The sequence below is a fragment of the Pleurodeles waltl genome, chromosome 5 (genome assembly GCF_031143425.1).
Source record: "Pleurodeles waltl isolate 20211129_DDA chromosome 5, aPleWal1.hap1.20221129, whole genome shotgun sequence".
Lineage (NCBI taxonomy): Eukaryota > Metazoa > Chordata > Amphibia > Caudata > Salamandridae > Pleurodeles > Pleurodeles waltl.
The window spans coordinates 570,059,743-570,076,616 of record NC_090444.1 but is presented as its reverse complement, the minus strand read 5'-3'; the positions used below and the strand labels follow the sequence as shown (position 1 = coordinate 570,076,616).

At 46.1% G+C, this 16,874-nt stretch overlaps 1 protein-coding gene across 1 annotated transcript in view; it reads right to left on the bottom strand.

Annotated features, from left to right (window-relative positions):
- Positions 1 to 16,874, bottom strand: part of PAPOLG (poly(A) polymerase gamma) — a 523,629-nt gene that overhangs the window by 399,463 nt on the left and 107,292 nt on the right. The window contains exon 5 of the mRNA XM_069234379.1: positions 13,414 to 13,527. Within this exon, the coding sequence (XP_069090480.1) occupies positions 13,414 to 13,527 (114 nt within the window). The remainder of the gene's footprint in view (positions 1 to 13,413; positions 13,528 to 16,874) is intronic.

Here is a 16,874-nt window from a genome sequence, read left to right as displayed (position 1 = left end):
AGACCAAGGTTAAAAACAAAGGGAGAGACCAAGGTGAGAAATAATGCTCATGTGCTCTCAATCTTTTAGACAAGAGGAACTAACTATTGTTGTCCTACTTGTTAGAAGGTCCCGTTAGGCATTGCAGCACCGGCCTAGCGAGGAGTCTGTCCCGATGATGATACCAGACATCCATTGTGATGCTTGAGGGCTCTGACTTCTGTGGATTAAGGTCCTCCTCTTTCTAATGTTGAATTTTTGGAACAGTGTACTTTGTTGTATTTGTTAGACGTCATTGGGAGACAGTACACTGGACCATGAATCTCCCGGTCCCTCCTTTGTGATTTCCGGTGCAGGGAGTTGTTCAGTCCCCCAGCAACATTAAGGGGAGAAATAAAAAAAAGAAAAAAAAGAAACAGTAAGTGTCCTGGGTCACTGAATCCATGCCCGCCCGTCCAGGCTGGCAGTTGGCTTTACATAGGTAAGAAAATATTGTATGTGAGGGGAAAAAAAAGGTACTCCTCTAAAAATGAGTGACCTTTTTGTTAGATGAAATTTTAAAATAAAGACAAATATTCACTGGTTATATTTATTTAAAGTAACCATAACTTGCACCCCCGCCATGCGCTGATAATTAACCCACATATAATATCGCTCATGACCTTTGACATTTTTTATATCACTGCATCATTTGCAATGAAAACTGCATGGAATGGGAGCAAGTTAGTTACCTTAGAGCACATGTTAAAGTAACTTGAGATAACTGCAACTTGTGAATTATTTTTGTTTAAAATGTTAACTATCAGATTACTTTAACATTTGTTTATGTTTCAGTGATTTTTTTTTTCCCCCTCTCACACCAAAGTTGACACAGTTGCACTAACACCCACCTGGCGATGCCAGTGCCTGCGACTGCTTGTGGCCTATGTCTTAGTACCTGAATAAATCTCAAATCCCTCACATAATCCAAAGGGAATAAGAAGCAGCACACCAAATGTTTACACACGTTTATTTGTGTCAACAGGAGCAACAAGTTTCAGCGTTCAAAAAGCCTTTATCAAGTTACAAGAATCTGCTCCAATAACCAGAGAAATAAACATGACAGCCATAGCTATAGAGGACATTTTACATTCAAGTACGTCCATTTTGGTTACAATGTTGACTGCGGTGAGTGGTAGATAATGCAGCAGGATTTCCTCTGGAAGTGGAGGCTTGGACTGTGGGAAGTACCCTCATTTTGGCATGGTTAAACACCCCTCCCATCCTGTAGCCTGCCATCAGTGTGTTTATGACTGTGGTCACTGGGATCCTGCTAACCAGGACCCCAGTGACTGTGCTCTCTCCCTTTAAATTTGGTTGTTCCTGACTTAGTACACCACACAATTGGCATAATGGTGCTCCCATGCAAGTCCCTAGTACATGGTACCTAGGTACCCAGGGCATTGGGGCAACAGGGGTTCCCCATGGGCTGCATGTATGATGCCACCCGTGGGAGCCCATGCAAAATGGGTCTGCAGACCTGCCATTGCAGCCTGCGTGAAAAGCCGCATGCACCCTTTCAAAACAGGTCACTGCACCAGGTCACTGTAAGTCACCCCTATGGCAGGCCCTCCTAGCCCAGGGTGCACAGTGCAAGTACCAGTGTGTGAGGGCACTCCTCCAGGAACAGAAGTGCCCCTACGAACTCCAGCTCCATTTTCCTGGACTTTGTAAGTGCAGGGAAGCCATCTTACCCGTGTGCTGGACACTTGTGTCCAGCTACATAATGGTAACTCCAAACCTTCGCAATTTTGGTATCAAACATGTTGGACTCATACCCAAATACTGTTGCCTGTATTGGGTGCATGATTCCATGCACTCTGGGGCTCCTTAGAGGACACCACCCCCCCCCCCCCCCCCTGTCCAGCTTGGGAGATGGTAAGCCCTTGCCTCTCTGTGCAAGACAGTACCCCTGTGCACTGCGACTCTTGCAGCTATGAAGGCTTGTTATCTTCTTCCAAGGACACTTCAGGCTTCGTGTAGCCCCTGCATTTAGCACTCTTCCATGCAAAGCAGTCTCCTGCCTGCTGCTCCAGCGACGTGGCATGCTAAGTGGGTCTCACTGCAACTCCTGTGTCTGCGAGTTGCCTGTGAGGGCTGCATCCTCAACTTCTGACTCTTCACTCCTGAGGGTCACCTGGGACTCCCCTCCTTGGGTTGAGACCCCACGACCTTCCCGGTACCCGGCAGCTCTGCAACTCATCTCATTCTTCCACTCTTGCACAGTCCTTTTACAAAGTGTACCTGTTGGTTTGTGGAAAAAAACAGGTACTTACCTCTTCTTTACTGGGTGGGGAGTTTGGGGGGGGAGGGGCAGGGGCACTTTGTTTTTTACCTTTGGGGTTCCTAGTTCCTTCAGCTCCACTCTATAGATTCCTCTTCCTTGTGGGGGGGGGGGTAACTTTTGCATTCCACTTACTTAGTATATAGTTTGGTCTCCCCCAGGGTCTCCAATATTTCATGTTCTTTTATTTTTTTTCTATTGCTTTCTATGCCAATTCTCACCTTCTAAGGGAACATTGCCTACACAGTATTTTAGTATTTGTGCTACCATAATAAAGTACCTTTATTTTTGTAACTTTCTTCATGTGCGCGAGGGCTGTGTGACTAGTGATATTGCATAAGCTTTGTACGACTCCTAGGTAAGTCCTGGCTGCTCATCCACAGTTGGCTTGGACCACAAAGCTCTTCGAGGTGGGGTGTTGTGTGACAAAGTTGGGGTCCCTGGGGTGGGTCGATGGCAGTGGGCAATTGTCCTAGTCACAGGAGCATCTGTGCAGGGTTGGGACCAGGGCTCAAGACAGCCTGTGAGGGCTTCATTAAAAGTGAAAAGTGGTTCAGAAGGGATGACTCCCCAAATCCTAGCCCATAGGAATAGAGCATAGGCTTCAGCCTGGATGAAATGCCTCCAGTCAATGCCAGAGGTGGAGTTAGATGTCCATCCGGCTCCATGTTGGAATATGAGATGAGTATGGGGGCAGCACCATTGGCAGTGCCAGGGGTATCTGCTTTTAGGCTCACACAAGGGAAAGTCTAGGTTGCTAGACCGGCACCAGTCCTGATCAGTCCATGGATCTTAGGGGCCAGACTGGTGCTGAAGGCTCACCTGCCAGCGGAAGACCAGTAGGGGCTCTTCCTGAGGTCATAGGGCCTCAAGGCAGCCCAAATAGGAGGTACCTGGTCTAAAAACTCAGTTGGGCAGGGACGCTCCAGCCCATGGAAATACATTGACAGTCCAGGCTCATCCGGGGAGCCAGGCCTTGAACGTGAGTGCTCCCATGTCTCATTAGATGACTTTGACAGACCGGGTTGTGTCAAAGACCTCTTCCACTTCTCATACTTTTTGCACTTGTGGGACTTACCTGAATGCCCGGATGACTTAAGAGTGTGAAGACTAGCATTACGAGAAGCTGCACAACTGATCCCAGGACCATCCTATCAACTGGGATTGAGACATTTACAGCATTGCATGTAGCGGGGTAAGGAGCTTGAGGGATCACTCTTTCAAGGCCTTGGTGTGCATGGCATGAGAATTGATGCAGGTCTTGACGTGATGGTGACACTAGAGACACCAAAGGCAAACAAGGTGTGGGTCTGTCACTGACATTCGCCAGTGACAGGTGCTGCAAGTCTTAAAACAGCCTTCCTTGTGGACATCCCTGCCACACCTGGAGGCAATTCCTCAAAAATCATCTTTGACAAAGGTAAAAAAAAAATAATACAAAAAAAAGATCAGTCAAAAAGTGACTGGAGGTAGCGCTTCTCCAAATCTGTGCTGACTGGCATGGAAAGAAGAAAAAAAAAAATGGCACGCTAGGGTGGTGCCTATATAGGCACCGGCATGTCACTTCTGGCACAACAACAGGGGTCAGCCCACTATGGACTCTGAATCGCTGGGGAATATTCACAGGACCGGTGTGCCACTTGGACTCGGGCCATGGGCACCAGGTGCAGAGGTGGATCCAGAGGTAGTTTTACGATTCTTCAGACAGACTTCTTTAAAGTTGGTTTCTTTTGGACAGGTCTGCTGTCCACAAAAGATCATCTTTATCAAAGGCAGGCTGTCCTCCTCAGGCTTTGGAGGTTGCTGGGATGCAGGGCAAGTCATCTTTTGGTGCAGGATTTTTGAGGGCTGCAGACAGGCGGGTAAGGCTGGGGCCAAGTCAGCTGGTTTCTTCAGTCTTCTCTGCTGGTGAGACTGGTGTTCAGCTCTTCCTAGGTCGACAAGAATATGAGTTCTAGGGATCAGGAGTGTCATCTAAATACTTAATTTAGGGGTGTTACAGGAAGTGCCAGGTGGTGGTCAATGGGTTACTCACCTTTGGGGTGACTACACCCTTCTTATGACCACTTCCTTTGCAAAGTGGGCATAGCCCTAAACCTATTGGCAGAATTATTTCCACATAAGATGGAGGAATTTAAACAAAGTAGTGTTCACTGCAGCTCATCCCCTTTAGAGGTGGGAAATGGCATGAACTGGGCACTCCTCCTAATGTAACTAATTTTCCTGTCTGTGCTGCTGCCAGAAGTGGGGTTATGACTGGGGGGGGGGGGGGCGGGGGGGGGGGGAAAACCTGTGCGAATTGCAAAGGGAGCAGTGGCTTTGAAGCTCCCAGTCCTGGAATGACCATCCTGCCTGGGAGAGGTTGCACCTCTGCCCAGAGCAGGCCTTTGTTCTGAGCCCTTGAGAGAATGGACTCTCACCTCAGGGTGCCAGAACTCCAAGGTGGCTGCACTGGTTTTGACTAGTCAGTGCCCACACTGAGTCTGTATGTTTTCAGGGGGCACCTCTAGGGTACCTCTGAGTGCATGTATTAATAAATCCATCACTGGATTCAGGGAGGGTTTATTAATACGAGATTTTTTCAGTCATTTGCATTCTATTTTCAGTGAAGCCATTGTGTAGCTGGGGAAACTTGTTTCGACCAGTGTCAAACACATGTACTTAAAATGGCTTCCCTGCTCACTTACTATGTGAGAATTGACAAAGACATAGCCGGGGCATATCTGCTCAAGCAGGTATGCCCTCACAAGTAATATAATGCACCCTGCCTTTAGGCTTGGAAGGTCTGCTAGCGGGGTGATTTACATACATTGCATGCAGCGTAAAGGGGACATGGCACAGAGGGCTGTGTGCCATGTCGTGGTTACATTTTAGTTCTGCACCAAGAAATGCAGCGTGCGAAAGCAGCACTGTGGGCACTTAGTGAGAGGGTCCCTGAGGATGGCACAATTTGTGCTGCAGCCCTCAGTCACCTTCCTTTAGTACCCGATGCCCTAGGTACCAGGGGTGCTATTTACCAGGGACTTCGAGATTGCCAGTTAAGGAAAACGACTGTGCAGGTTTGGGGAAAGATCGTCGGTTTGCTGAAATTGCACCAGAATCCAGGCAAAATGTGGGGGGTGACCGTGTCAAAAGAGACATTTTCCTACAATGTCAATCAGGTATTAGCCAATCGTATACATGCTTTGATGGGTCAGAGCACATGCAATGGGGCCTGCACAGCAGGGCCCAGATCACTATAGTTGAAAAGCTAGCACCTAGTTCATCAAAACTGGGGATGAAAATACAAAAAGCCATTTCGGTATAATAATTTTACCATATGACTTGATGTATAATTGGTCCACAATGAAAAATTATAAGGTGCAGCTCAGCTGCTGGCGCTGGGTATTGCATGTTTTTGAAGAACCTAAAAGCCCTATATATGCAAGCAACCAGAATGGTCTATCGGATGTAAGAGTACATTGCTTTTCTAAATCTGTAATTAGGAGAAAACAAATTACTGATGAACTGTCACTAATGATTTTCTACCTGTTTATCATTTTTTCTTCAACAATTATTTTCTTGAGGCAAACAGAGGAATCTACTTGAAAGATTTGTAGCTGGATTCAGATGTTGTTTCTACTTTTCAGAAATTTAGCTTTCTGGGATCACCCATGGGTTTCACATCCGTTTCCATCACAAACTGGTAGAAACCATAAAATTTAGGAAAAATGGACTCCATCTTAGAACAAGCGCAGACAAAGCCAATAGGTTGCCCCCTTGTGAACTATTGGGTATGCCTAGCTAGCGTTTTTAGCAACACTGCATAGCATCTGCAGAGCCGTGCCAAGTTGTAAAGTTAAAAAAAGAAAGTTAAAAATGGCTTCACACATTTTGTAGGCACATGCAACACGCATTCACCTACAAAATGACTTGGGTGTTATTTTTAAGATACAAATTCGAGTCAGAGCGGTAACTAAAAAGAAAAGAAAACTCACAAAAGTATCTTTTTAAAAGTAGGCAAAGGGAGTGGAAGCAACAAGAGGAAGGGCGGGGAGAAATTATGAAGAAACATAGGAGTGAGGGAGGCACCAGAGAAACATGGGAGGAAACACTAAAGCAACAGGGGGAGGGTTGGAGGAGAGAAACAAGAGAGTGGAAGTGAAAGCAAAATGGAGGTTGGAATAAGCAATTCAGAAGGAATGGGTGAGTCACATAATGACAAAGACATGGGTGTCCACAAGAGGAAAAGGGTGGGAGAAAGCAGTCCAGGTACTTAGAGCAACACAGAGTGCAGAGTAGGAGACTCTAATAAACAAAAAATAGTGCTTGAAAAGCAAGCAGTGGAAGCAAAAATGCCAGCCAATCAGACTGTAAGGAGGCAATGCTCCATGGGCGGGACAAACAAGACTGATCAGTTGGACCGTCAATAAGTAGCATGCAATTGATTGACAAGAAAAGCCAACCAACGCTATTCAGTGCCCGGGCTACCATCATCTCTGTCGTCTGTTGTGTTAGGCCTGTTGTGGCTTACCAAGAATGTAAAGGCTTGAGCCAAAACAAAAAAAACTTTAAAAAGTTCGATACAACTCTGCTGTAGGAAGTTGGCTCTGTATGTACTATTTCAAAGTAAGGAATAGTATGCACAGAGTCCAAGGGTTCCCCTTAGTATTATCTCTTTTTGCCACTATCTTACCTCTAATGCTCTATTTTGTGGTAGTGTGGTCGAGCAGTAGGCTTATCAAAGGAGTAGTGTTAAGCATTTGTTGTACATACACATAGGCAATAAATGAGGAACACACACTCCGAGACAATTCCAGGCCAATAGGATTTTGTATAGAAAAATATATTTTCTTAGTTTATTTTAAGAACCACAGGTTCAAATTCTACATGTAATATCTCATTTGAAAGGTATTGCAGGTAAGTACTTTAAGAACTTTGAATAATCACAATAGCATATATACTTTTTACATAAAACACTTAAAGCTATTTTAAAAGTGGACACAGTGCAATTTTCACAGTTCCTGGGGGAGGTAAGTTAAGGCTAGTTCTTGCAGGTAAGTAAACCACCTACGGTGTTCAAATTGGGGTCCAAGGTAGCCCACCGTTGGGGGTTCAGAGCAACCCCAAAGTTACCACACCAGCAGCTCAGGGCCAGTCAGGTGCAGAGTTCAAAGTGGTACCCAAAACACATAGGCTTCAATGGAGAAGGGGGTGCCCCGGTTCCAGTCTGCCAGCAGGTAAGTACCCGCGTCGTCAGAGGGCAGACCAGGGGGGTTTTGAGGGCACCGGGGGGGGGGGGGAGGGGGACAAGTCCACACAGAAAGTACACCCTCAGCAGCGCGGGGGCGGCCGGGTGCAGTGTGCAAACAAGTGCCAGGTCTGTAATAGGAATCAATGGGAGACTGTAAAGAAATGGCTCCCTTTTGCAGTTACCCCCCACTTTTTGCCCGATACTGATGCTGACTTGACTGAGAAGTGTGCTGGGACCCTGCTAACCAGGCCCCAGCACCAGTGTTCTTTCACCTAAAATGTACTTTTGATTCCACAATTGGCACACCCTGGCATCCAGGCAAGTCCCTTGTAACTGGTACCCCTGGTACCAAGGGCCCTGATGCCAGGGAAGGGCTCTAAGGGCTGCAGCATGTCTTATGCCACCCTGGGGACCCCTCACTCAGCACAGACACACTGCTTGCCAGCTTGTGTGTGCTGATGAGAACAAAACGAGTAAGTTGACATGGCACTCCCCTCAGGGTGCCATGCCAACCTCACACTGCCTATGCAGTATAGATAAGTCACCCCTCTAGTAGGCCTTACAGCCCTAAGGCAGGGTGCACTATACCACAGGTGAGGGCATATGTGCATGAGCACTATGCCCCTACAGTGTCTAAGCAAAACCTTAGACATTGTAAGTGCAGGGTAGCCATAAGAGTATATGGGCTGGGAGTCTGTCAAAAACGAACTCCACAGCTCCATAATGGCTACACTGAATACTGGGAAGTTTAGTATCAAACTTCTCAGAATAATAAACCCACACTGATGCCAGTGTTGGATTTATTAAAAAATGCACACAGAGGGCATCTTAGAGATACCCCCTGTATTTTACCCAATTGTTCAGTGCAGGACTGACTGGTCTGTGCCAGCCTGCTGCTGAGAGACGAGTGTCTGACCTCATGCGGTGAGAGCCTTTGTGCTCTCTGAGGACAGAAACAAAGCCTGCTCTGGGTGGAGGTGCTTCACACCTCCCCCCTGCAGGAACTGTAACACCTAGCAGTGAGCTTCAAAGGCTCAAGCTTCGTGTTACAATGCCCCAGGGCACTCCAGCTAGTGGAGATGCCCGCCCCCTGGACCCAGCCCCCACTTTTGGCGGCAAGTCCAGGAGAGATAATGAGAAAAACAAGGAGTCACTGGCCAGTCAGGACAGCCCCTAAGGTGTCCTGAGCTGAGGTGACTGACTTTTAGAAATCCTCCATCTTGTAGAATGAGGATTCCCCCAATAGGGATAGGAATGTGACCCCCCTCCCCTTGGGAGGAGGCACAAAGAGGGTGTACCCACCCTCAGGGCTAGTAGCCATTGGCTACTAACCCCCCAGACCTAAACACACCCCTAAATTCAGTATTTAGGGGCACCCCAGAACCTAGGAAACTAGATTCCTGAAACTACAAGAAGAGGACTGCTGAGCTGAAGAACCCCTGCAGAGGAAGAACATAAGACACCAACTGCTTTGGCCCCAGACTTACCGGCCTGTCTCCTGCCTTCCAAAGAAACCTGCTCCAGCGACGCTTTCCAAGGGACCAGCGACCTCTGAATCCTCTGAGGACTGCCCTGCTTCAAGAAAGACAAGAAACTCCCGAGGACAGCGGCACTGCTCCAAAAGAACTGCAACTTTGTTTCAAGGAGCAGATTTAAAGACCCCTGCAACTCCCCGCAAGAAGCGTGAGACGTGCAACACTGCACCCGGCGACCCCGACTCGACTGGTGGAGATCCGACACCTCAGGGAGGACCCTCCGGCGACTCCGAGACCGTGAGTAACCAAAGTTGTCCCCCCTGAGCCCCCACAGCGACGCCTGCAGAGGGAATCCCGAGGCTCCCCCTGACCGCGACTGCCTGAACTCCATTTCCCGACGGCTGGAAAAGACCCTGCACCCGCAGCCCCCAGCACCTAAAGGAACAGAACTCCTGTGCAGGAGTGACCCCCAGGAGGCCCTCTCCCTTGCCCAGGTGGTGGCTACCCCGAGGAGCCCCCCCCTTGCCTGCCTGCACCGCTGAAGAGATCCCTTGGTCTCATTGATTTACATTGAAAACCAGACGCTTGTTTCTACACTGCACCCGGCCGCCCCAGTGCCGCTGAGGGTGTACTTTTTGTGTGAACTTGTGTCCCCCCCGGTGCCCTACAAAACCCCCCTGGTCTGCCCTCCGAAGACGCGGGTACTTACCTGCTGGCAGACCGGAACCGGGGCACCCCCTTCTCTCCATTGAAGCCTATGTGTTTTGGGCACCTCTTTGACCTCTGCACCTGACCGGCCCTGAGCTGCTGGTGTGGTAACTTCAGGGTTGCTCTGAACCCCCAACGGTAGGCTACCTTGGACCCAAACCTGAGACTTGTAAGTGATTTACTTACCTGACAAAACTAACAAAAACTTACCTCCCACAGGAACTGTGAAAATTGCACTGTGTCCACTTTTAAAACCGCTTATTGTGTTTTATGTAAAAAGTATACATGCTAATGTAATGATTCAAAGTTCCTAAAGTACTTACCTGCAATACCTTTCAAATGAGATATTACATGTAGAATTTGAACCTGTGGTTCTTAAAATAAACTAAGAAAAGATGTTTCTATAACAAAACCTATTGGCCTGGATTTGTCTCTGAGTGTGTGTTCCTCATTTATTGCTTGTGTGTATGTACAACAAATGCTTAACACTACTCCTTTGATAAGCCTACTGCTCGACCACACTACCACAAAATAGAGCATTAGTATTATCTCTTTTTGCCACTATCTTACCTCTAAGGGGAACCCTTGGACTCTGTGCATACTATTCCTTACTTTGAAATAGTACATACAGAGCCAACTTCCTACAGAGACCAAGGGGTCTCTTCAGCGGTGCAGGCAGGCAAGGGGGGGCTCCTCGGGGTAGCCACCACCTGGGCAAGGGAGAGGGCCTCCTGGGGGTCACTCCTGCACTGGAGTTCCGATCCTTCAGGTCCTGGAGGCTGCGGGTGCAGGGTCTTTTCCAGGCGTCGGGATCTGGGAATCAGACAGTCGCGGTCAAGGGGAGCCTCGGGATTCCCTCTGCAGGCGTCGCTGTGGGGGCTCAGCGGGGACAACTTTGGTTACTCACAGTCTTGGAGTCGCCTGGGGGTCCTCCCTGTAGCGTTGTTTCTTCACCAGTCGAGTCAGGATCGCCGGGTGCAGTGTTGCAAGTCTCACGCTTCTGGCGGGAATTACAGGGGTCTTTAAAGTTGCTCCTCTGGAAACAAAGTTGCAGTCTTTGTTGAACAGGGGCGCTGTTCTCTGGAGTTTCTTGGTCCTTTTAGAGCAGGGCAGTCCTCTGAGGATTCAGAGGTCGCTGGTCCTGGGGAAAGCGTAGCTGGAGCAGTTTTCTTCTGAAGAGGGGGGGGGGGGGGGGGGGGGTGGAGACAGGCCGGTAGGGCTGGGGCCAAAGCAGTTGGTGTCTCCATCTTCTCTGCAGGGTTTTTCAGCTCAGCAGTCCTCTTATTCTTTAGGTTGCAGGAATCTGAGTTCCTAGGTTCAGGGGAGCCCTTAAATACTAAATTTAAGGGCGTGTTTAGGTCTGGGGGGTTAGTAGCCAATGGCTACTAGCCCTGAGGGTGGGCACACCCTCTTTGTGCCTCCTCCCAAGGGGAGGGGGTCACATTCCTATCCCTATTGGGGGAATCCTCCATCTGCAAGATGGAGGATTTCTAAAAGTTAGAGTCAGCTCAGGACACCTTAGGGGCTGTCCTGACTGGCCAGTGACTCCTCCTTGTTATTCTCATTTCCTCCGGCCTTGCCGCCAAAAGTGGGGCCGTGGCCGGAGGGGGCGGGCAACTCCACTAGCTGGAGTGCCCTGTGGTGCTGGAACAAAGGGGGTGAGCCTTTGAGGCTCACCGCCAGGTGTTACAGCTCCTGCCTGGGGGAGGTGATAGCATCTCCACCCAGGGCAGGCTTTGTTACTAACCACAGAGTGACAAAGGCACTCTCCCCATGTGGCCAGCAACATGTCTCGAGTGTGGCAGGCTGCTAAAACCAGTCAGCCTACACGGGTAGTTGGTTAAAGTTTCAGGGGGCACCTCTAAGGTGCCCTCTGGGGTGTATTTTACAATAAAATGTACACTGGCATCAGTGTGCATTTATTGTGCTGAGAAGTTTGATAACAAACTTCCCAGTTTTCAGTGTAGCCATTATGGTGCTGTGGAGTTCGTGTTTGACAGACTCCCAGACCATATACTCTTATGGCTACCCTGCACTTATAATGTCCAAGGTTTGGCTTAGACACTGTAGGGGCACAGTGCTCATGCACTGGTGCCCTCACCTATGGTATAGTGCACCCTGCCTTAGGGCTGTAAGGCCTGCTAGAGGGGTGACTTATCTATACTGCATAGGTAGTGTGAGGTTGGCATGGCACCCTGAGGGGAGTGCCATGTCTACTTACTCGTTTTGTCCTCACCAGCACACACAAGCTGGCAAGCAGTGTGCCTGTGCTGAGTGAGGGGTCCCCAGGGTGGCATAAGATATGCTGCAGCCCTTAGAGACCTTCCCTGGCACCAGGGCCCTTGGTACCAGGGGTACCAGTTACAAGGGACTTACCTGGATGCCAGGGTGTGCCAATTGTGAAAACAAAAGTACAGGTTAGGGAAAGAACACTGGTGCTGGGGCCTGGTTAGTAGGCCTCAGCACACTTTCAAATCAAAACATAGCATCAGCAAAGGCAAAAAGTCAGGGGGTAACCATGCCAAGGAGGCATTTCCTTACATCTGCTCATTCCTGAAATGAGGAAGCAAGTGATACCATTTTTGGAAATAAACCTATCTTTCACCCCACTTGTCTCCCCATTATCCTTCCGGTCCCTCCCTATCCCCCAAAAAAGCAGCAATATTTTGGCTATTTTCTGCTCCCTTATACCAGGGGAATTTACAAACCCAGGGTACCATTAGAATACAAGACTTTAGGAAACAAAGTGTGCAAGTATGGCATGTATACCTTTTTTGGAAAGGTGGGGGCAGGGCGTTATGAAGGGTTAACTGTGAACTACCCAAAATAAGGGCTTATCACAAGGTTGAGGTTTGGGGGTAGGGAAGAGTGATCAGCCACAAGGCTATGCACGGTTAAGGAGTGCAATGCGCTTCCTCTTGAACAGTGTCCTGGTGGAGTAAGGCTACTTGCGCATCAATGATCATCAGCCAAACATCTTGGTGGGAAAGAGTAGGGGGGTGTTTTAAGGGTAACGAAATGACTATAAAATGGTCCTTGCTTTAGCATGGCTTGTCTCTGTGGAGGTGGTTAACAGATTAGTTCACATAAATGTTGATGGTATTCATTCAAGTTCTTCTAGGTCAGTTTTCTCGGATTTCCTGCTGAAAAGGGAAGACTCTGGATGGTTTAATAGTGACATTTTGCAGCTAAAATGGCTTGCAAAACTGAGACCACAGACTATTAGCCATAAAAATGAAATATCTAGCACTATGCTTACTAGTCATGCAGTAAAGTAACTGTATAAGGCTCCTAAATGTAGAGTCTGATGCTGGCCCCCCTTGTTGGCAGAGAGCCTAAACGTTCAAAAATTTAGCTAGGTGTGCTAATTCGGTTGCATGTGAATTTATTGTTTATAATGTGCCACAAATACCCATCTTCACCACAGGGAATACTAGAAAGCATGATACCAATGAAAGATCTAACGCTGGAGAACAGTTGATTGATCTTAAAAGGAGTCTTATTTAAACAAACACAAATGTGTGTTGACCAACAGAAATCAATCTTTTTCAACAGCTGGAAGTTGAGGGATTAAATGGGCGCACTGCCATTTGGAAGTCGAACTACATGTGCACAGATTGCATTTTATTACACTTCAACATCAAGGTCAAATCAAATGACGCAGTTACCAATATGAATGCAATCAAATTTAACACTTGCCCTTAGGTTTTTGACTCCTGCTAGGGGCTTTAACTTGTCAAGAAAGTTTTGAAAGAAGTCAGATCTTTCCACATGGCGAGGGGCCACACAGAGAGCATCAATGTCAGCACCTGTCGAAGGGTAAAAAAAAAAAAAGGGGGGGAGAAGAAGTGTAATATGGTTATAAGCTCTACACTCTTGGCAGTTAAGCTCTATTAAATCAATATTTAGACTGAATTGTGTACTTCTAAGACAACTTGAATGCAATGACGAAAAATACTTATTACAAATGAGGACCTGGAACCAAGGGGAGTACATGTATTCAATACAAATAAATATGAACAGCACCATCATACATGCACACTTTTGTAAGCTTGTGACAAACTCTAAGAACTTTATTACTAGCAACACACTTGCACAAAAGACGAGGGATAGATAAAGGAGACCAGTTTAACTGTTAAAGGAAGCAGGTTATGGCACAAAACAGCAAGTTAATTCTTCTTACACCTCTGACCAACAAAGGCACTATAATGTATATACCACAAAACAAACATAACAGCCAAGAGATCTCCAAAAGTTCAGATGAAAAAGTTGACAAGGAGGTACTTGGTAACACATTTTGACCACTGAAAACACATTGTACATCAGTATTCAGGGGCAAGCAAAACAAGAAATTGACAAAACATTCTGCAAAAGAAAAGATCACCCAAACTGTCACGACATTAAATTAAGCTTTTCATCATTACAGGTTATCTTCGTCTTAATCCTGGATTAACTCAGTTTGGCTATGTCAAGTTCCTGAATTTATGCAACCAACACAACAGCCAAGTGTGACAAAGACGAAAGCTGTAATTTGGTTTCATTGTAATATATGCTCTATGGAGCTTGCTGCTGAATCTGGCTAAACATCTGTATACCTGTGGTACAGTGCATAATGGATCAATGACCTAGAATCCCTTGGCCCCTGCCTAGGTTTAGGAAGGACGCAAATAAATAAATGTTCCATTGGGAGTCCATATGATAGTACTTTGATCTCATGTGAGTACAGATGCAATCACAAAGTATATACCATTTTGCTGTAAATGAAAGTTTGCTTATTGAGAATTGTCAGATGAGACGTTGCAGATTTAGGCAAAAGTTTGTGGATTCAGATCACTTGATTTAAATTTTTATTATCATGGTGCATAGTTAATTGCAACCTGGACACTGGCAAAGATATATAAAAACTATAAAATCTTATATCTGCAAATTAAGTCATAAAAGGAGCAAACATGGGATTGAATGTGTTTAAAAAATATAAAGGGACTATGCAAGACTATACTCAGGGGTGTGGAATTTAATTAAGTAACTACCTGTCCATGGCACAGGTCGCTTCATAAATCTGGCCCTGAAAAATATATACTTGTCCCTTTGGTGTTATGTAGTGTACTGGAAAATTATGGCAGCAATCTCATTACACAAGAGCTCTGATAATGGCTTCTCAGATTATGCCAAGGCTAATACCTACATGCAGGGGCTGAAGGTAGAGGTAAGCAATAGTTTCAAGGTTGGAATTCCCTTTTGAGTCTGGGCAAACATACTAACTTGCAGGGTTGGAACTTTACTCCTGACAAGGAGAAGCTTCTTCTGTGGTTGGGAAAAATTGGTTGGAGGGAAAGTGAACTTCTAAACGCTCAGATTTTCACATGAGTAAGTCTACACATGCATGTTTGCTTGTGCTGAAATACAGTTCACAAGCACTTTCTAGGAGTACTATTTCCTGGTTTACTTCTGTAAGTCCTTTTGAGTTCATAAAATACGTTAATCTGCACTAATGCAAAGACATAGCATGGGTGCACTTTTTTTTTTTTTTTTTTCTTTAAAGAATTGGGCCCCTAATTAGGTCTGGTGTTAACCAAGACCTTTTGTTTTTATTAAAATTCTCTCTCAATCTATTGGCTGGCTTTGCTGGGAGGGAAAATAGGCTCATTCACAAGGAGCATATTGGCACACAAAGTAATTCTGTTAAGTGCCAGAAACTACTGTGTTAATGCGTGCTTTTTGAGACCAGCAGCTCAAGTTTTACAAAAGCCATGTCAAAACAAGACACGAACTGACAAAACCAAGACTGACCACCAGTGTTGGACCTATTGGCTTTGCCAACGCTTGTCTATTTTCATATTTCCCATAACCTTGTTTAAACTGGTTACAGTGATTTTCTATTATGAATATTGTTTGGAAGTACTTGCATGCATCAATATATTTGACTAAATAAGGCTTCAAAGAAATGGTACCTATAATTTCACAGTAGTGTAGCAAAATGTTTTCCTAGTTGCATTTTTTGTGAAAATTTTATTTTGAAAGCAAAGAATCATCAATCTTGCTTTTAAGCTACTGCACATATTTGCATTTAATCAGAACATTATACACAGCCTCTTATTGTTAAACTTTGCAAACGTGTGTACACTTTTTTTTTTTACTACAACCACAGTCAGTAGTGCGGTCCGCGCTTACAATATATTTAGTGTGCTCACCCTAATAATAAAGGCTTTGCATTATTGAACCATAAATACAAGTTCGAACAGCATTAATGTATAGACACAAATTACCACAACTGCAGGGAACTCCCTTCCCTGCTCCATAATGTGGTACTGTAAATTGGCAGACAAAGGGTTTGTGCAGCAGGGGGTTAGGCGTACTTTTCCCCAAGGACAAAGTAAATGTGAAATCTTGTTTTTCTTGACCTCAAACAATACGTCCTGGGTGTCGGGCTAAAAGGATTAGGTTACTTACCCCGTAAACACCGGTTTGTGACATGCAGTGCTGTAGATTCACACGTTTTGCTTACTCCTGCCATCTAGTGTTGCCAGATATGTGCAAGTTGTTTTTCTTAGAATTCTTGAGTCACAAGGCAAATTGACGACTTGATATTGCATATGGGCATCGACTCCATTGTTAGATTGTATTCCCACAGTCGGGTGAGAATGTGTTTCAGTAGAGAGGTCCATACATATGAGAGTATGAAAAGGCACTGCAACGACCTCAGGTTTCTGGGAAGAGGGCGGACATGTGAATCTACAGCACTACATACCACTAACAGATGCTTACAGGGTAAGTAACAATACATCTGATGGCATGTGTGGGTGTAGATTATAAATCAGAAAGAGGTGACGAACCTGTGTTGCAGTTTTAAAAAGTATACATAGCACTGCCCGTTCTACATTTGCTTGCTGGTGTGCTAATAAATCCACACAGTAATGTCTAGTGAAAGTTTGTGGAGTTGACCATGTCGCTGCTTTACAGATTTCAGCTTTTGGTGTATTGCCCAGGAAAGCCATAGATGCTCATATTTTACGTGTAGAGTGCTCTAGGAGGTGTGAGCAAAGTCCTTTTAGCTTTGGCATAACATGTCTGAATACATTAAATTATCCATCTAGAAATGCCTGTTTTAGTTATATGCTTCGCTATGTAAGGGAATGAAAAAGTAACAATGTTGCTT